The following is a 21695-nucleotide window of genomic DNA, read 5'->3' as shown; positions in this document are numbered from 1 at the left end:
TGCACACATATTAAAAATAAAAAACAGAAATACCTTATTTACATAAGTATTCAGACCCTTTGCTATGAGACTCAAAATTGATGTCAGGTACATCCTGTTTCCATTGCTCATCCTTGAGATGTTTCTACAACTTGATTGGAGTCCACCTATGGTAAATTCAATTGATTGGATATGATTTCAAAAGGCACAGACCCGTCCATATAAGGTCCCATAGTTGACAGTGCATGTCAGAGCACAAACCAAGCCATGAGGTCGAAGGAATTGTCCATAAAGCTCAGAGACAGAATTGTGTCGAGGCACAGATCTGGGGAATGATACCAAAACAATTCTGCAGCATTGAAGGTCCCCAAGAACACAATGGCCTCCATCATTCTTAAATGGAAGAAGTTTGGAACCACCAAGAATCTTCCTAGACCTGGCCGCCCATCCAAACTGAGCAATCGGGGGAGAAAGGCCTTGGTCGGGGAGGTGACCACGAACCCGATGGTCACTCTGACAGAGCTCCAGAGTTCCTCTGTGGAGATGGGAGAACCTTCTAGAAGGACAACCATCTCTGCAGCACTCCACCAATCAGGCCTTTATGGTAGAGCGGCCAGATGGAAGCCACTCCTCAGTAAAAGGCACATGACAGCCTGCTTGGAGTTTGCCAAAAGGCACCTGAAGGACTGTCAGACCATCAGAAACAAGATTCACTGGTCTGATGAAACCAAGATTGAACTATTTGGCCTGAATGCCAAGCATCACGTCTAGAGGAAACCTGGCACCATCCCTACGGTGAAGCATGGTGGTGGCAGCATCATGCTGTGGGGATGTTTTTCAGAAGCAGGGACTGGGAGACCAGTCAGGATCGAGAGAAAGATGAATGGAGCAAAGTATAGAGAGATTCTTGATGAAAACCTGCTCCAGAGCACTCAGACTGGGGGTGCGAAGATTCAGCTTCCAACAGGACACCATGACCCTAAGCACAGAGCCAATACAACGCAGGAGTGGCTTTGGGACAAGTCTCTGAATGTCCTTGAGTGGCCCAGCCAGAGCCCGGACTTGAACCCGATCTAAATATCTCTGGAGAGTCCTGAACATAGCTGTGCAGCGAACCTCCCCATCCAACCTGACAGAGCTTGAGAGGATCTGCAGAGAAGAATGGGAAAAACTCCCCAAATACAGGTCTGCCAAGATTGTAGCGTCACACCCAAGAAGACTCGAGGCTGTAATCGCAACCAAAGATGCTTCAACAAAGTACTGAATAAAGGGTCTGAATACTTAAGTAAATTTGATATTTGATATTTGTATTTTTTCCAAACATTTCTAAAAACCTGTTTTTGCTTTGTCATTATGTGGTATTGTGTGTAGATTGATGAGAAAAAAATATATTTAATCAATTTTAGAATAAGGCTGTAACGTAACAAAATGTGGAAAAAGTCAAGGGGTCTAAATAGTTTCCGAATGCACTGTATACATACATACACACAAACACACACACATTCCCTAAGTGTCCTATCTGTGGCCTGAGTTGTCATCACACACCCTGTTGTCTTACATCAGAGAGCATGATTCCTTCTGCACTGATAGGCTAGGTGGAATATTCTCTATATGGCCAATACCAACCCAGTCAGATCACCACAAGTACATAGGGGGTAAGGGCTGTAAGGTTGGTTGGGAATTGGGCAATCCTGTCAAATATGCAGTGGACCTTTACTGTAGGCGGAGATCAGGAAGTAGGTGATGAGTCAATGTGAAGGCTGAGTCACAGAGAGGGTTAAAACACAGATGTCTTTATGGAGCAGGATGTTGTACTGAAACGTATTACTTCTGCCTCCAAGATCATAAGTAAAACAGACAGTTCAGACCTGTGTGTGTGTGTGTGTGTGTGTGTGTGTGTGTGTGTGTGTGTGTGTGTGTGTGTGTGTGTGTGTGTGTGTGTGTGTGTGTGTGTGTGTGTGTGTGTGTGTGTGTGTGTGTGTGTGTGTGTGTGTGTGTGTGTGACCAACACGAGGATATATCCACTCTCCAAGCACTTATGGTTCATTTATCTCTGTGGTTAATGAGGGGCTTGTTAGGAGACTGTGAGTGTCTGCCATTAACTCACACACATACATTGCATTCTGAAAGTATTCAGACCCCTTCCCTTTTTCCACATTTTGTTATGTTACAGCCTTATTCTAAAATTGATTACATTATATTTTATTCGCATCAATCTACACACAATACCCCATAATTACAAAGCGAAAACATGTTTTTAGACATTTTTGCACACATATTAAAAATAAAAAACAGAAATACCTTATTTACATAAGTATTCAGACCCTTTGCTATGAGACTCAAAATTGATGTCAGGTACATCCTGTTTCCATTGCTCATCCTTGAGATGTTTCTACAACTTGATTGGAGTCCACCTATGGTAAATTCAATTGATTGGATATGATTTCAAAAGGCACAGACCCGTCCATATAAGGTCCCATAGTTGACAGTGCATGTCAGAGCACAAACCAAGCCATGAGGTCGAAGGAATTGTCCATAAAGCTCAGAGACAGAATTGTGTCGAGGCACAGATCTGGGGAATGATACCAAAACAATTCTGCAGCATTGAAGGTCCCCAAGAACACAATGGCCTCCATCATTCTTAAATGGAAGAAGTTTGGAACCACCAAGAATCTTCCTAGACCTGGCCGCCCATCCAAACTGAGCAATCGGGGGAGAAAGGCCTTGGTCGGGGAGGTGACCACGAACCCGATGGTCACTCTGACAGAGCTCCAGAGTTCCTCTGTGGAGATGGGAGAACCTTCTAGAAGGACAACCATCTCTGCAGCACTCCACCAATCAGGCCTTTATGGTAGAGCGGCCAGATGGAAGCCACTCCTCAGTAAAAGGCACATGACAGCCTGCTTGGAGTTTGCCAAAAGGCACCTGAAGGACTGTCAGACCATCAGAAACAAGATTCACTGGTCTGATGAAACCAAGATTGAACTATTTGGCCTGAATGCCAAGCATCACGTCTAGAGGAAACCTGGCACCATCCCTACGGTGAAGCATGGTGGTGGCAGCATCATGCTGTGGGGATGTTTTTCAGAAGCAGGGACTGGGAGACCAGTCAGGATCGAGAGAAAGATGAATGGAGCAAAGTATAGAGAGATTCTTGATGAAAACCTGCTCCAGAGCACTCAGACTGGGGGTGCGAAGATTCAGCTTCCAACAGGACACCATGACCCTAAGCACAGAGCCAATACAACGCAGGAGTGGCTTTGGGACAAGTCTCTGAATGTCCTTGAGTGGCCCAGCCAGAGCCCGGACTTGAACCCGATCTAAATATCTCTGGAGAGTCCTGAACATAGCTGTGCAGCGAACCTCCCCATCCAACCTGACAGAGCTTGAGAGGATCTGCAGAGAAGAATGGGAAAAACTCCCCAAATACAGGTCTGCCAAGATTGTAGCGTCACACCCAAGAAGACTCGAGGCTGTAATCGCAACCAAAGATGCTTCAACAAAGTACTGAATAAAGGGTCTGAATACTTAAGTAAATTTGATATTTGATATTTGTATTTTTTCCAAACATTTCTAAAAACCTGTTTTTGCTTTGTCATTATGTGGTATTGTGTGTAGATTGATGAGAAAAAAATATATTTAATCAATTTTAGAATAAGGCTGTAACGTAACAAAATGTGGAAAAAGTCAAGGGGTCTAAATAGTTTCCGAATGCACTGTATACATACATACACACAAACACACACACATTCCCTAAGTGTCCTATCTGTGGCCTGAGTTGTCATCACACACCCTGTTGTCTTACATCAGAGAGCATGATTCCTTCTGCACTGATAGGCTAGGTGGAATATTCTCTATATGGCCAATACCAACCCAGTCAGATCACCACAAGTACATAGGGGGTAAGGGCTGTAAGGTTGGTTGGGAATTGGGCAATCCTGTCAAATATGCAGTGGACCTTTACTGTAGGCGGAGATCAGGAAGTAGGTGATGAGTCAATGTGAAGGCTGAGTCACAGAGAGGGTTAAAACACAGATGTCTTTATGGAGCAGGATGTTGTACTGAAACGTATTACTTCTGCCTCCAAGATCATAAGTAAAACAGACAGTTCAGACCTGTGTGTGTGTGTGTGTGTGTGTGTGTGTGTGTGTGTGTGTGTGTGTGTGTGTGTGTGTGTGTGTGTGTGTGTGTGTGTGTGTGTGTGTGTGTGTGTGTGTGTGTGTGTGTGTGTGTGTGTGTGTGTGTGTGTGTGTGTGTGTGTGTGTGTGTGTGTGTGACCAACACGAGGATATATCCACTCTCCAAGCACTTATGGTTCATTTATCTCTGTGGTTAATGAGGGGCTTGTTAGGAGACTGTGAGTGTCTGCCATTAACTCACACACATACATTGCATTCTGAAAGTATTCAGACCCCTTCCCTTTTTCCACATTTTGTTATGTTACAGCCTTATTCTAAAATTGATTACATTATATTTTATTCGCATCAATCTACACACAATACCCCATAATTACAAAGCGAAAACATGTTTTTAGACATTTTTGCACACATATTAAAAATAAAAAACAGAAATACCTTATTTACATAAGTATTCAGACCCTTTGCTATGAGACTCAAAATTGATGTCAGGTACATCCTGTTTCCATTGCTCATCCTTGAGATGTTTCTACAACTTGATTGGAGTCCACCTATGGTAAATTCAATTGATTGGATATGATTTCAAAAGGCACAGACCCGTCCATATAAGGTCCCATAGTTGACAGTGCATGTCAGAGCACAAACCAAGCCATGAGGTCGAAGGAATTGTCCATAAAGCTCAGAGACAGAATTGTGTCGAGGCACAGATCTGGGGAATGATACCAAAACAATTCTGCAGCATTGAAGGTCCCCAAGAACACAATGGCCTCCATCATTCTTAAATGGAAGAAGTTTGGAACCACCAAGAATCTTCCTAGACCTGGCCGCCCATCCAAACTGAGCAATCGGGGGAGAAAGGCCTTGGTCGGGGAGGTGACCACGAACCCGATGGTCACTCTGACAGAGCTCCAGAGTTCCTCTGTGGAGATGGGAGAACCTTCTAGAAGGACAACCATCTCTGCAGCACTCCACCAATCAGGCCTTTATGGTAGAGCGGCCAGATGGAAGCCACTCCTCAGTAAAAGGCACATGACAGCCTGCTTGGAGTTTGCCAAAAGGCACCTGAAGGACTGTCAGACCATCAGAAACAAGATTCACTGGTCTGATGAAACCAAGATTGAACTATTTGGCCTGAATGCCAAGCATCACGTCTAGAGGAAACCTGGCACCATCCCTACGGTGAAGCATGGTGGTGGCAGCATCATGCTGTGGGGATGTTTTTCAGAAGCAGGGACTGGGAGACCAGTCAGGATCGAGAGAAAGATGAATGGAGCAAAGTATAGAGAGATTCTTGATGAAAACCTGCTCCAGAGCACTCAGACTGGGGGTGCGAAGATTCAGCTTCCAACAGGACACCATGACCCTAAGCACAGAGCCAATACAACGCAGGAGTGGCTTTGGGACAAGTCTCTGAATGTCCTTGAGTGGCCCAGCCAGAGCCCGGACTTGAACCCGATCTAAATATCTCTGGAGAGTCCTGAACATAGCTGTGCAGCGAACCTCCCCATCCAACCTGACAGAGCTTGAGAGGATCTGCAGAGAAGAATGGGAAAAACTCCCCAAATACAGGTCTGCCAAGATTGTAGCGTCACACCCAAGAAGACTCGAGGCTGTAATCGCAACCAAAGATGCTTCAACAAAGTACTGAATAAAGGGTCTGAATACTTAAGTAAATTTGATATTTGATATTTGTATTTTTTCCAAACATTTCTAAAAACCTGTTTTTGCTTTGTCATTATGTGGTATTGTGTGTAGATTGATGAGAAAAAAATATATTTAATCAATTTTAGAATAAGGCTGTAACGTAACAAAATGTGGAAAAAGTCAAGGGGTCTAAATAGTTTCCGAATGCACTGTATACATACATACACACAAACACACACACATTCCCTAAGTGTCCTATCTGTGGCCTGAGTTGTCATCACACACCCTGTTGTCTTACATCAGAGAGCATGATTCCTTCTGCACTGATAGGCTAGGTGGAATATTCTCTATATGGCCAATACCAACCCAGTCAGATCACCACAAGTACATAGGAGGTAAGGGCTGTAAGGTTGGTTGGGAATTGGGCAATCCTGTCAAATATGCAGTGGACCTTTACTGTAGGCGGAGATCAGGAAGTAGGTGATGAGTCAATGTGAAGGCTGAGTCACAGAGAGGGTTAAAACACAGATGTCTTTATGGAGCAGGATGTTGTACTGAAACGTATTACTTCTGCCTCCAAGATCATAAGTAAAACAGACAGTTCAGACCTGTGTGTGTGTGTGTGTGTGTGTGTGTGTGTGTGTGTGTGTGTGTGTGTGTGTGTGTGTGTGTGTGTGTGTGTGTGTGTGTGTGTGTGTGTGTGTGTGTGTGTGTGTGTGTGTGTGTCCTATGGGGCTTGTAGAGAGTGCTGTCAATAAGGTCATTCAGACTAATTAGAAAGCTATAGGACCATTACTACAGAAGGGACTGACCACTACAATCCTTCTTTAGCATTGTGTAGAGAGATCTAAAACCCACTGATGACTCCACGTCTACGGTCATTCAGCCATTGGCTTGTAATACAAACCTTTTTATCAATGGGCTCCCTCCCTGCCCCTGATTTCAGAGAGAAATGAAAGCAGTGCAATGGTGCCCTACTCTGACCTATATACAGTACTAACAGAGCGGCACAACAGTGAAAAGAACTAGGCCAGTTCAGACGACTGATAAAATATAATGAAACGTAGCCAGGCCTACCTAGAACAAAACTTAATTGATGCAACTGCAGCAGCCAATTAAACTGGATTGAACTGTAGTCTGAAATTTGTACATGTTATACATTTGCAAAACGTATGATATGCTACGAATTCCAATTTGTTGTAGCTAAAGTTAGCTAGGTGGCTAACGTTAGCCACCTAGCTAACGTTAACTAGGCTAGGGGTTAGGGGTTAAGGTTAGAGTTAGGAGTTAGGTCAAAGGGTAAACGTTAAGGTTAGGGCAGTGTTTCCCAAACTTGGTCCTCGGGACCCAAAATGGTGCATGTTTTGGTATTTGCCTTAACACTACAAAGCTTGATGATTAGTTGATTATTTTAATCAGGTGTGTAGTGCTAGGGCAAAAACCAAAACGTGCACCCTGTGGGGTCCCAAGGCCCTGGGTTAGGGAAAGGGTTAATTAACATGCTAAGTAGTTGCAAAGTTGTTAAAAAGTTGTAAGTAGTTACAAAGTTCCTAATTTGCTAAAATGCTAAAGTTGTCTGTGATGAGATTCGAACATGAAACCTTTGGACAGGGTGACCACATGTCCCGGATTGTGCGGGACAGTCACGCATTTTGGTCCTTTGTCCCGCAACTAAACAATCCTATATCATAAAGATGTGGTAGCCATGGTGATGTTAAACACTTCTCCAATTGTTATTGAGATCTGATATTCTGCACAAGACGAGACGTAGGTCAATGTCATAGGCCTATCGTCAACCAATCATATTTCTGAAATCCTTTCAGCCTAAATAGTCCCCCAGAGTGGACACGTCATAATACCCACAAAACCTAGTGGTCAAACACGGAAATGGTTCCAATTGTCTTTTCACCATTCATTTCTCACATAGGTAATTTTACAAACACTTCAAATTAAGTGTGTATTTGGTGTAGGCTTACCGTGGCGTGACATTTTGATAACCGAGTAATTCTTTCTCGGACAAGGGGAGATATATCAATATATTCGCCTCAATTACCTAAAACAAATGCTAAATCCTAAATAAACTGAGCAAAAAAAGAAACGTCCTCTCACTGTCAACTGCGTTTATTTTCAGCAAACTTAACATGTGTAAATATTTGTATGAACATAAGATTCAACAACTGAGACATAAACTGAACAAGTTCCACAGACATGTGACTAACAGAAATTGAAAAATGTGTCCCTGAACAAAGGGGTCAAAATCAAAAGTAACAGTCAGTATCTGGTGTGGCCACCAGCTGCATTAAATACTCCAGATTTGCCAGTTGCTGCTGTGAGGTGTTACCCAACTTCCCCACCAAGGCACCTGCAAGTTCCTGGACATTTCTGGGGGGAATGGTCCTAGCCCTCAGCCTCCTATCCAACAGGTCCCAGACGTGCTCAATGGGATTGAGATCCGGGCTCTTCGCTGGCCATGGCAGAACATTGACATTCCTGTCTTGCAGGGAATCACGCACAGAACGAGCAGTATAGCTGTTGGCATTGTCATGCTGGAGGGTCATGTCAGGATGAGCCTGCGGGAAGGGTACCACATGAGGGAGGAGGAGGTCTTCCCTGTAACGCACAACTTTGAGATTGCCTGCAATGACAACAAGCTCAGTCCGATGATGCTGTGACACACCGCCCCAAACCATGACGGACCCTCCACCTCCAAATTGATCCCGCTCCAGAGTGCAGGCCTCGGTGTAACGCTCATTCCTTCGACGATAAACGCGAATCTGACCATCACCCCTGGTGAGACAAAACCTCTACTCGTCAGTGAAGAGCACTTTTTGCCAGTCCTGCCCGGTCCAGTGTCGGTGGGTTTGTGCCCATAGGCAACCTAGTTGCCGGTGATGTCTGGTGAGGACCTGCCTTACAACAGGCCTACAAGCTCTCAATCCAGCCTCTCTCAGCCTATTGCGGACAGTCTGAGCACTGATGGAGGGATTGTGCGTTCCTGGTGTAACTCGGGCAGTTGTTGCCATGCTGTACTTGTCCCGCAGGTGTGATGTTCGGATGTACCGATCCTGTGCAGGTGTTACACGTGGTCTGCCACTGCGAGGATGATCAGCTGTCCATCCTGTCTCCCTGTAGCGCTGTCTTAGGCGTCTCACAGTACGGACATTGCAATTTATTGCCCTGGCCACATCTGCAGTCCTCATGCCTCCTTGCAGCATGCCTAAGGCACATTCACACAGATGAGCAAGGACCCTGGGCATCTTTTCTTTTGGTGTTTTTCCGAGTCAGTAGAAAGGCCTCTTTAGTGTCTTAAGTTTTCATAACTGTGACCTTAATTGCCTACCATCTTTAAGCTGTTAGTGTCTTAACGACCGTTCCACAGGTGCATGTTCATTAATTGTTTATGGTTCATTGAACAAGCATGGGAAACAGTGTTTAAACCCTTTACAATGAAGATCTATGAAGTTGTTTGGATTTTTAGGAATTATCTTTGAATGAGAGGGTCCTGAAAAAGGGACATTTCTTTTTTTGCTGAGTTTAGCAACCGAGAAGACCTCAGCAAAACTACAAATTCCTGCAGGAAGCTCCTGCACTTCATCTCTAGCTGACATCGTCAGCTACCATTCACCAGCGCGATCAGAGTCCTGTGCCCAATCCATGATGAATCCATGTGCTGTATTGAAATTAATTGAATAAAGTGTTGAACTTCTTCCATCTGGTTTCTCTGTCTTAGCTAGTCACAGACTACACTTTAGCTAGCAAGTTAGCAAAGCAATAGATAAAAAAATGATTTTGTTTTACTTAGCCAACATAATTGTTTGTTCAGTATGTCGACTTTAGTGTCAAGTTCAGACCATGTGGCATTTTTCAAGAATGAACATAAGAGCATTAAAAGGGGAGAAGACCACAATAAGTATGACCATGTGGAGAAGTGCAGCTATAGTGAGGGGAAACTTATCGGTTTGGTCAGGACCAGCATGAGGGATAAAGTTTATCCTGTGTCCACAAGGAAAGAGATACTTAATCAATGATATAATCATTTACTAAATTACCCCGGATACCAGACTCAGATGAGTGATAACTCAGTTCTAGAATGTTGTCATTCATGAGAATGAATCTAAAAATCTATTGACATTCAGAATGATTGACTTTGTTCATTCTTAGGGCTGCAATCCCGTTAACGGGATCGATATGACAACAGCCAGTGAAAGTGCAGGTCGCCAAATTCAAACGACAGAAATCTCATAATTAAAATTCCTCAAACATACAACTATCTTATACCATTTAAAGGTAATCTTGTTGTTAATCGCACCACAGTGTCCGATTTCAAAAAGGCTTTACAGCGAAAGCACCACAAACGATTATGTTAGGTCACCGCCAAATCACAGAAAAACACAGCCATTTTTTCAGCCAAAGACAGGAGTCACAAAAAGCAGAAATAGAGATAAGATTAATCACTAACCTTTGATGATCTTCATCAGATGACACTCATAGGACTTCATGTTACACAATACATGTATGTTTTGTTCGGTAAAGTTCGTATTTATATCAAAAAATCTCAGTATACATTGGAGTGTTATGTTCAGTAGTTCCAAAAACATCCAGTGATTTTGCAGAGAGCCACATCAATTTCCAGAAATACTCATAATAAACGTTGATCAAAGATCAAGTGTTATACATGGAATTTTAGATCCACTTCTCCTTAAAACTTCTTATGGCTGCAGGGGCAGTATTGAGTAGCTTGGATGAAAGGTGCACAGAGGTGCCCAGAGTAAACGGCCTGCTCCTCAGTCATAGTTGCTAATATATGCATAGTATTATTAGTATTGGATAGAAAACACTCTGAAGTTTCTAAAACGGTTTGAATTATGTCTGTGAGTGTACCATAACTCATATGGCAGGCAAAACCTGAGAAAAATCCAAACAGTAAGTGGAAACTCTGAGGCTGGTAGATTTTCAACCAAGCTCCCATTGAAATCACAGCGAGATATGGATGAGTTTTCACTTCCTATGGCTTCCACTAGATGTCAACAGTCTGTAGAACTTTGTCTGATGACTCTACTGTGAAGGGGGGCCGGATGAGAGGAGAATTAGTCAGGTCTGCCATGAGGTGACCATTCTTTGACCATGCGCGTTCACACTCCGTTCCATCGCTCATCTGAAGTCAATGTAATTCTCCGGTTGGAACGTTATTCAAGATTTATGTTAAAAACATTCTAAAGATTGATTCAATACATCGTTTGACATGTTTCTACGGACTGTTACGGAACTTTTGGACATTTTGGCAGGTTTTAGTGAACGCGCTTCCCTGACGTTGGATTTGTATACTAAACACGCGACAAAAATAGCTATTTGGACATAAATGATGGACATTACCGAAAAAAACAAACATTTCTTGTGGAAGTGGGAGTCCTGGGAGTGCATTCTGACGAAGATCAGCAAAGGTAAGTGAAGATTTATAATGCTTTTTATGAGTTTTGTTGACTGCACAATTTGGGCGGGTAACTGTATGGCTTGCTTTTGTGGCTGAACGCTGTTTTCAGATTATTGAATATTGTGTTTTGCCGTAAAGCTTTTTGAAATCTGACACAGCGGTTGCATTAAGAACAAGTGTATATTTAATTCTATGTAAAACATGTATCTTTCATCAAAGTTTATGATGAGTATTTCTGTTATTTTACGTGGCTCTCTGCAATTTCTCCCGGATATTTTGGAGGCATTTCTGAACATGGCGGCAATATAAACGGAGGTTTTTGGATATAAATATGAACTTAATCGAACAAGACATACAGTGGGGAGAACAAGTATTTGATACACTGCCGATTTTGCAGGTTTTCCTACTTACAAAGCATGTAGAGGTCTGTCATTTTTATCATAGGTACACTTCAACTGTGAGAGACGGAATCTAAAACAAAAATCCAGAAAATCACATTGTATGATTTTTAAGTAATTAATTTGCATTTTATTGCATGACATAAGTATTTGATCACCTACCAACCAGTAAGAATTCCGGCTCTCACAGACCTGTTAGTTTTTCTTTAAGAAGCCCTCCTGTTCTCCACTCATTACCTGTATTAACTGCACCTGTTTGAACTCGTTACCTGTATAAAAGACACCTGTCCACACACTCAATCAAACAGACTCCAACCTCTCCACAATGGCCAAGACCAGAGAGCTGTGTAAGGACATCAGGGATAAATTGTAGACCTGTACAAGGCTGGGATGGGCTACAGGACAATAGCCAAGCAGCTTGGTGAGAAGGCAACAACTGTTGGCACAATTATTAGAAAATGGAAGAAGTTCAAGATGACGGTCAATCACCCTCGGTCTGGGGCTCCATGCAAGATCTCACCTCGTGGGGCATCAATGATCATGAGGAATGTGAGGGATCAGCCCAGAACTACACGGCAGGACCTGGTCAATGACCTGAAGAGAGCTGGGACCACAGTCTCAAAGAAAACCATTAGTAACACACTACGCCGTCATGGATTAAAATCCTGCAGCGCACGCAAGGTCCCCCTGCTCAAGCCAGCGCATGTCCAGGCCCGTCTGAAGTTTGCCAATGACCATCTGGATGATCCAGAGGAGGAATGGGAGAAGGTCATGTGGTCTGATGAGACAAAAATAGAGCTTTTTGCTCTAAACTCCACTCGCCGTGTTTGGAGGAATAGAAGGATGAGTACAACCCCAAGAACACCATCCCAACCGTGAAGCATGGAGGTGGAAACATCATTCTTTGGGGATGCTTTTCTGCAAAGGGGACAGGACGACTGCACCGTATTGAGGGGAGGATGGATGGGGCCATGTATCGCGAGATCTTGACCAACAACCTCCTTCCCTCAGTAAGAGCATTGAAGATGGGTCGTGGCTGGATCTTCCAGCATGACAACGACCCGAAACACACAGCCAGGGCAACTAAGGAGTGGCTCCGTAAGAAGCATCTCAAGGTCCTGGAGTGGCCTAGCCAGTCTCCAGACCTGAACCCAATAGAAAATCTTTGGAGGGAGCCGAAAGTCCGTATTGCCCAGCGACAGCCCCGAAACCTGAAGGATCTGGAGAAGGTCTGTATGGAGGAGTGGGCCAAAATCCCTGCTGCAGTGTGTGCAAACCTGGTCAAGAACTACAGGAAACGTATGATCTCTGTAATTGCAAACTAAGGTTTCTGTACCAAATATTCAGTTCTGCTTTTCTGATGTATCAAATACTTATGTCATGCAATAAAATGCAAATTAATTACTTAAAAATCATACAATGTGATTTTCTGGATTTTTGTTTTAGATTCCTTCTCTCACAGTTGAAGTGTACCTATGATAAAAATTACAGACCTCTACATGCTTTGTAAGTAGGAAAACCTGCAAAATTGTCAGTGTATCAAATACTTGTTCTCCCCACTGTATATGTATTGTGTAATATGAAGTCCTATGAGTGTCATCTGATGAAGATCATCAAAGGTAAGTGAATATTTATAATGTTATTTCTGACTTCTGTTGACTCCACAATATGGCGGGTACCTGTATGGCTTGATTGGGCTCTGAGCGCCAACCTCAGATCATTGCATGGTTTTTGCTTTTTCCGTAAAGCTTTTTTGAAATCTGACACAGCGGTTGCATTAAGACATCCAGCCTGTATTGTAGTCACATGACCAGAGACAAATCTTCAAAGGCACAGTATTTATTTATTCAGAGTGGTACATGCATTCACACTGTCTTGATTTATAGGATCCTTCCCACTGTATGAGTGATATGTCAAGTGATAAAATCCCAAGTTATCAATTAAAAGTTTATGGAAAAACTGCACTTGTCCTCATATGAAAATTACAGTTAATGAAATATTCTACAGCTGTAATGTCATCAATCAAATGAAACTTATATAGCACATTTCTTACAACAAATGTATTTCGAGGTGTTCAAAGTCATGTATTGAAAGGCATGTGGCACTTAACATCCTTCCTCTTGGCAGGTCTCTATAGGTGACCAGGGGATTCTCTCTACCAAATGCAAATGCCCCCGTGGAGCTCATAAGTGTAGCTATACAGATGCATTGGCTATTTTTGCGGTTCACAATATCGGCTGTACGGATGTGGAATGCGAGCGGAGGAAGCCAGCCGTGCCCAACCAGGTGCAGTCAGTTGAGGACCTGCAGCCGGCCGAAAAGTACAAGCTAAGGAACCGTCTCTGGGGCAGGTTTATTGGAATGGCATGTCTCCTTGAAACTGAGCCAGAACAACCGCTACCCTCCCTGTCACCCTTGTCTGTACTGGATATTGTTTTAAAAAAGGGCACCTGGGGCATGCAGGCATCCTGGCTGGCATGGCACTATCGGTGGAACTGCAGGAGGCTCTACAGCAGGCAACTGTAGGACAGCGCAACAAACCAAACTAGTACACCATAAGGAGAGGGAGGTTGGCTGCCAGTTACTCCATCGCTGCTAAAAAGGGTCCTCAGATCACAGTCATTGGATGGGGTGTTGTCTGTAAAGTGGGGTACAGATAATGAAGAGGAGGGCATCAAGGCATTCAAAATGGATACAGGGATGGATGTGCAGGAGTCAGGGTTTTTGGTCACAGGGTCTGGGATCCTGGGTGTCTCACCAGATGGTTTGGTGGGCACCACAGCAGTAGTGGAGGTCAAGTGTCCCTATGGTGCAAGGGACCTTACCATTGAAAAGGCAGTGAAGTCGAAGGATTTCTATATCCAGGAGGAGGGAGGGTCTTACCGCCTACATGGAGACCATCCTTACTGGCACCAGGTCGAAGGGAAGCTCCACATCACTGGAAGGGACACTTGCTTCTTCGTTTTGTGGACCACCAAAGCTTCCATCACCATCCCCAACCAGCGTGACGACCTCTGGCAGACAAGTATTGCTGGACTAGCGGATTATTTCAAGGGCCACATGCATCCAAAGTTGGCACTGCAACAGTGAACATTTGTAAATATCTTGTAAATAGTTTTTGCACACAAATACGTTTTTGTCTTACCTTGAGGTTTTATTCCAAAAATATTCCATATTGTTCAGACACACACACACTAGGCTCCTCCCAGAATAGGTTATATTTTATCAGTACAGTAAAGGACCATTCTGCAGTTTCTGCTGGACCCCTGAAAAGACGCAGGCAAGCACGTTTGGTTCTTCTCCCGACTTGGAACAGTCTTCATGGTGATAATGAAAAAAAGCTTGTGAGTCACGTGAATTAAAGTGATGGTAACATTGCTGACAGTGCTTGCACTACAACGGAATAATTGAGCCAGGTGCAATTTGGTGTAGCTGTGACACAACTTCATAAGCGCCATAAACACTTGATCCTCAAATGACACCACCTTAACCCTCCACTTGGCAAAGTAGACAACGCAGTCCTTGCAACGTTCAAAGTATTCAACTACGATGTTGAACATGCCTTTATCTGGAAGTTCTGTTTCCACCCTAAGTATTTTATCAGACAGCTGTGATGCTGAATACCAGTTGCAGGTATACAGCTGATTCTCCTGTAGAACCTTCAACTGTGCTAATGTTTCCTCAAGATGTACCTCAGTGAGAACATTCTGCAACTGTGCAGACAGCAGTCTCCTACATTCTTCAGCGGCCGAGGGGCCTGGAACTTCATTGTCTGCCATGGTGGATGTGTCTGGATGTACCTCTTCTGGCACGGTGGATGAGCTACCTTTTCTGCAAAATACAGGGCCATTTCTCTTTCCCAACTGAAAATGGCAGCTGCAGACCCAAGTGTTGTCACTGGGTTTCCAGTCTGCCAGTCTGAAAGACAAACAAAAGTTACTTTTACTAGCTAGATAGGTTGATTTCTAAAATGGTAACATTTATATTTAAGTACCATAACCAACAGACTTCTCAAAAGAAAGTTTAAACCTTCAGCTGTGAGGTCACTGAGGAGGACCAACAGGGATCGGCAGGGGGATCGTGTGAAAGGGACTGACATGCAGGGATGGAATATAAGGATTTTGGGCATTGGCCAGCAGACCACGATTTTTACTAGCCCGTGTAACATTTAGGTCCAAAATCTGTGGCATGCGATGTTTGTAAAGGCAAAATTTCCCTGCTGTGTCAGGCTAGTTTGGCACATTTTCTACTATCCATTTCACTTCTGTGTCAGGCTAGTTTGGCACATTGTCTACTAGGCCAGTTTGAAAAGTACTAGCCTCGGGATAGCTTAATTTACATCCCTGTTGACATGTTTAACTGACTTCACAGGGATATTTGATTAGTCATGAACAACAGATGCACTGGTGGAACAAAACCGTTTCTGTGTTTTGTATGGGAAAACATTGAGCCCACAAGTCCTATGTAAGGTAGCTAGCCAGCTAACTAACTTTAGCTAATGTCGCTAACTAGCCAACCAAGGTGCCTAACTAGCTGGCCCACCAGGTGATATTTAGCTAGCTAGCTAGTTAACATTAGCTCACTGTTCGTGTAGTCAGACTTTTCTAAGTGGTGACATGCTAGTTAATCAACTATCCTTGTCATGGTGATGGCCTAACATTAGCTGGCAAGTCTGACTACAGAAGCGATGAGTTAACGTTAACTAGCTAGCTAAATATCAGGTCCTTGGTGGGCTAATGTGAAAAAGTATGACTACACAAACTGTGAGCCAACATTAACTAGCTGGCTAGCTCACTAAATACTTGTCAATAAAAAGGTCAACACAGTCATTATGCTAGCTAATGCTGGTTTTATTTTTACTTGTAAGGAAGGTAATGTGCATTGTACACGTAACTACAGTCGGTGGTTATCTAGCAAATTTTCATAAGCACCTAGCTAACTACAGATCTTTGACCTAACCAAAATAGTTTATTAGCAGCTAGCAAACAGGGCTTACCTTATCACACAGCTCCAGCGATGCCTCTCGCTTACAGAGGTCGGAAAATGATAAAATACACATGCATGCTTATCGGAGTAGTGGTTACAATCCGGAGTCGTGGTTACATAGCACAGAACCACCCTTGCTTCTGATCGACGGAGAGACCTACCTAAGGTTAGCTAGTTAGCTACAAAGGCCAGGGTAATTTAAACTATTCTAGTAATAAAACATGCTAAGGTAGGTTATTTGAAAGATGCTAAACAGCAGTGCACATGATAAATACACAATATCAATTAATTAAACGAGAAACTACAAAAAACTATAATATCTACCAGTTATTATATTTGACTTTACTTGTAGGTTCCTTGCTACTTGATCCTGAGATTTAGCGTGGAGAAATGTTGAGGTTTTTCCCGCCCTGCAACACTGCCTTGAGTGATGACTTCAAAGCTTGCGACAAGATCTGTAGTTCTGTATGATAGCCACATTAGAGGCTAATTAGCATTTTATTTTTGGGGGGTAATTACAGGCAAATATATTGATAAAAGTTACCTTGTCCGAGAGAGATTTACATGGTTATCAAAACATCAAGACAGGGTAAGCCTACACGAAACACAGACCTTATATGAAGTCATTAAAAAATCCCCCATGGAAAAATGAACGGTGGAAAAACTATTGGAACCATTTCCTTGTTTAACTGCTAGGTTTTATAGGTATTATGACTCATACTGTGGTACTCAATTTCAGCCAGAGAGGAAGAGAGAGGCCCAACTCGGAAGAAAATATGCTTCCCTTAAGCAGGTGGTGTTTTTTCGTTGTTTTGCCCACGAAGCAAGGAGTTTTTTAATGGCAGTCAATGAGAGAGTGTTGAATTTGGAGAACAAAAAAATGTATGACTTATTTGCTACTTGAGGTTTAGATGACTAGACAGCACACAGTGCCACTTTGTGGACAACGACTCCCATTTTTAGGGCGGAGAGACATGTAACTTGTCAGTATATCCATAACAGTTGTTCCAGCTATACTTGAAGAGGACAGTAGGCCTAACTACTTACAAAAAATTGTGTTTAAAAAATATAAAAATATTGGCACATATCAGATTAGTGCAGTGAAACGTGTTGTTCTGATGAAGAGCTACAAAAGCAGGTAAATATCCGTATTAGACTGAAAAATTTAAAGTAATTTCGTCAAACTTGGGAGGTCTCTGTGCTCATTAGTTGCTTATTCAACATATTTGCTGCTACTTCATTCAATCCTGTTTTAAAAGTCTCCCTGTTTTAACATTTCCTGAGACCAACCAGAAATGTTTCTTTGGACAAATATTCCCAGATTTTCATAAAGCTGCCACACATGTGGTCTATCCTTTCTGCATCACCAAAATTCTCTGCACAGAGCTTCACTACGCCACTTCACTTCTTACAATGGTGCTTGTTAAGTAAAGTTAGATCATAACAGGGATCCTTGGGACGTCCCTACCCTAAACCCTAACTCCTACCCCTCCTCTCCCCTGTAACTATTCCCCAGGTCGTTGCTGCAAATGAGAACGTGTTCTCAGTCAACTTACCTGGTAAAATAACGGTAAAATAAAAAAATAAAAAAATAAACACTGAATCAATGTCCTGTTGTCCCACATTTGGGTATTTTAAATGATGTCACCCTACCTTTGGGTTCTTAGACATTCGCGTTATACCACCCTACTTTAGTTTTTGCCTTAAGTAACCTTCTGTCTTATGTAATTACACATATCATACTCATTTGAGTGTCCCGGATTTACATTTACTATGTTACGTCTAGTCTATGAGACCAGGCTGAAGCTGTGGACTCAGCACGAAGGCTGATTAGTTAATGTGAGGTTATTTGGACAGGGTATGAGCTGGTACTGGCAGCGAACCGAAACACTGCGGGGACGGGGAGGGCACAGTACAGGTGTTTGCTTTGGTTTGGAAACATCGTCATCCACTCTCTCCTGCTGCGATGGTCAGTACCATGGAAAGCCCAATGAACAGCGTTTCAGTACCATGGAATGCCCAATGACGATTCAAAGTGCTATTCCGCCAGGTCAAGACAACTGTTATTTAGATGTGGCACCAAAGAGCTGAACCATTACGAGTTCTATTTTAACGTGACTGAAATCAATAAGAGATAACTGAGTGTATAGCCTCGTCTTATGAGAAAATCAACAAGTAACATAGTTTGATATTATCTAGACAATAATCCAATCATCCTCCTACCTTATGCATTAATTCTTCGTCGTATGAAAGCGCTGGGGGGGCAGACGGTGAATGGTTCTCCTCCCCTTCCGTAGATCCATAGGCGCTATCGGGGTGGATCTCCGGGTATGCCGTGGTGTAGTGCGCAGATATCGGCTCCATGGACTCCATCGTCTCCATCCTCTCGAAGCGCTTAAGACAGACCAGGATACAATGCCAAAATCAATGATGCCCCCTTAGAAAATTAGGCAGAAATTTCCTGACAACTATCTATTTCTCTCTCCCCTTGTCTCTCTCCTTCTTCCTACTTTTCTTTGTGTGAAACCACGAAACCCCCAACACGAATACCAGGCATGTTGCCCACAGCTTTTCTCTGTAATGACTTACTTGTAAGACATGTAGGAGGCTGACTGTACCATACAGCTACAGCCAGCACAACGCACAACGTGACAGTGTATCAACGTCAGAGCGAATCGTGTTCAGCACCATGGATAGTTCTGAAGGAGGAGGAGGGGAGTGCGAGGAGGAGGTTGGGGAATGGTCAGTGCTAACAGGGATCCTTGGGACGTCCCTACCCTAAACCCTAACTCCTACCCTTACTATAACCCTAACCATAACCATAACCATAACCATAACCCTTACCTTAACCATTTCACATTTCAACTTCAACGGGGTAGGATCGCAATTGGGGGATTCCTCCTGAGCGCATCATGGAGCTGAGCTAGATAATTCAGTATCTCCTTAATTTGTAGATAGATTACATATCTTTATTATGAGAAGATATATCATCTTTCTGATGTGATAATTGCACATTTTAATGAGCCTGTCAACTCAGAGTCGGTGGTTTCAGGGAGGGGAAGTCATAGAATCCCATCGCATGTTTACTGAATGAATTAAGATGCATAGATCCGTCGGCTATGAATTAATGAAGCTTTCTATAATTCTGGTTCCAAAGATCTTTCTGGTCTGTAGCCTACCCGTTTGCAACTGAAACAATACTTTGATACGTGTATCGTATGTGTCCAGTTGGCTGCGCCTCATTCAAAACCTTGCAAAGTTGTTTTCTCCAGTTCTATTTTTTTCACCTAAACAGACGTGAAAGGTCTGTATCTTAGCCAAATAAGTAAATGGACCATTGAAGGGCGGGTACACGTGATGCTAGGCCCCTTCTCTCCAACTCGTGCGTTCCAAATTCGGACAGACAGTAGGCGATACACTCCTGCAGCATAACTGGATTTAACAGTGTGGGGCTCTGTCCTCGAACGAAGGGGAAGATAATATCGATTTTCTTTTTCAATTGGTTTAATCTTCGCGGTTTGGACAGTAGAAGCCTAATGGAGCGAATGAAAGCCAACGTTTTTATTTAGAATTGTCTACATAGCAGGACCAGGTTTACAAGGCTACTTATACTGACTTACTTTAGTTTAAGATGTCTTCGTCTGCAACTACAACTATTCGACCTACACTGACAGCGGATCAGATAACGGTCATCGTGGCCTCGGGTGAGTGGTGGCAGTCACATAACCTAGGCAGGCTGCTAACCTATAAACATATCATACAGCATCCAGGCTACATAAACCGTTTGCTCTTATACAGGACTGCCTACCTGTTGGTTGTTTAGGTTATGTATATTTTGCATGTGTTAGGCGGATACGTAAGCTTATTAAAGATCAGTGATACTATCAAGAGCAGTGTGCGGTTTACTTTTTCCTTCATCTTCTTCAACTGTTACCATGCACCTGCAAAAAAGATTGCTCAGATGTGCGAATGCTTTTTGAATTTTTATAAATAAATATGTAAAAGCAATCGTGCATAACTTATATGTTTACTTTAATGTCACATATGTTGTATAAAGTCTCTTCATGCCTGTCTTCTTGTTGTCTTCTTTTCTGTAGTGTCCTGCCTGGCGTTCTTCGTAGTGATTCTCATGCTCCTGGTGGTCCTGTACAGGAAAGACCTTCTCTGCCGCCGTGTGTGGAGCTACCAGGCCACCCAACACTATACAGTAAGACTATACATAGCTCAGTTGTTAGGGCATGTCACTTGCAACGCCAGGATAGTGGGTTTGATTCCCGGGACCACCCATACCAAAGATTTATGCATGCATGACTGTAAATTGCTTTGGATTAAAGCAAAATTACATATATTATAATTATATAATATGTTATGAATGTGTTATAAACAGGGAAAACATGTTATAAATGCCTAATGTATATTAAGACCCTCTCTGATAGGAGTGTGGTACTTGAGGCTACGGAAACATCCATAAATCATTCAATCTAATCAAAATCCAATTTTATTCATCACATGCTTCGTAAACAACAGGTGTAGACGAACAGTGAAATGCTTACTTACGGCCCTTCCCAAAAATGCACAGAGAAAGAAAATAGAGAAATAATATAATTTTACAACACAATAATAAAAGTAATAAATGCACAATGAGTAACGATAACTTGGCTATATACACAGGGTACCAGTATCGAGTCGATGTGCAGGGGTACGAGGTAATTGGTGTGGAGATAGAAGCTGTTCAGGGTCCTGTCGGTTCCAGACTTGATCAGTACCGCTTGCTGTGCCGTAGCAGAGAGAACAATCTATGACTTGGGTGGCTGGAGTCTTTGACAATTTTTAAGGGCCTTCCTCTGACACTGCCGGGTATAAAGGTCCTGGATGGCAGGGAGCTCAGCTCCAGTGATATACTGGGCTATACACACTACCCTCTGTAGTGCCTTGCAGTCGGATGCCAAGCAGTTGCCAGTTGATCATCTCCTTTGTCTTGCTGACGTTGAGGGAATGGTTGTTGTTCTGGAGCAACACTGCCAGGTCTCTGACCTTCTCCCTATAGGCTGTCTCATAGTCATTGGTGATTAGGCCTACCACCATTGTCGACAAACTTCATGATAGTGTTGGAGTCATGCA

The 21695-nt window shown here is 43.1% G+C and overlaps 1 protein-coding gene across 3 annotated transcripts in view; it reads right to left on the bottom strand.

Moving 5' to 3' along the window:
• Nucleotides 1-19242, bottom strand: part of LOC139571172 (ras-related protein Rab-37-like) — a 37459-nt gene extending 18217 nt beyond the window's left edge. Inside the window, exon 1 of one of the 3 annotated variants that reach the window (XM_071393789.1) lies at nt 18798-19242. In XM_071393789.1, the coding sequence (XP_071249890.1) occupies nt 18798-18956 (159 nt within the window). In that variant the 5' untranslated portion in view covers nt 18957-19242. The remainder of the gene's footprint in view (nt 1-18797) is intronic. The other 2 variants (XM_071393788.1, XM_071393787.1) reach the window with 2 other exon arrangements.
• Between the last annotated feature and the right edge of the window lie 2453 nt (nt 19243-21695).

Source organism: Salvelinus alpinus, chromosome 3 (assembly GCF_045679555.1).
Source record: "Salvelinus alpinus chromosome 3, SLU_Salpinus.1, whole genome shotgun sequence".
Taxonomy (NCBI): Eukaryota; Metazoa; Chordata; class Actinopteri; order Salmoniformes; family Salmonidae; genus Salvelinus; species Salvelinus alpinus.
This window is presented reverse-complemented; position numbering and strand designations above follow the sequence as displayed.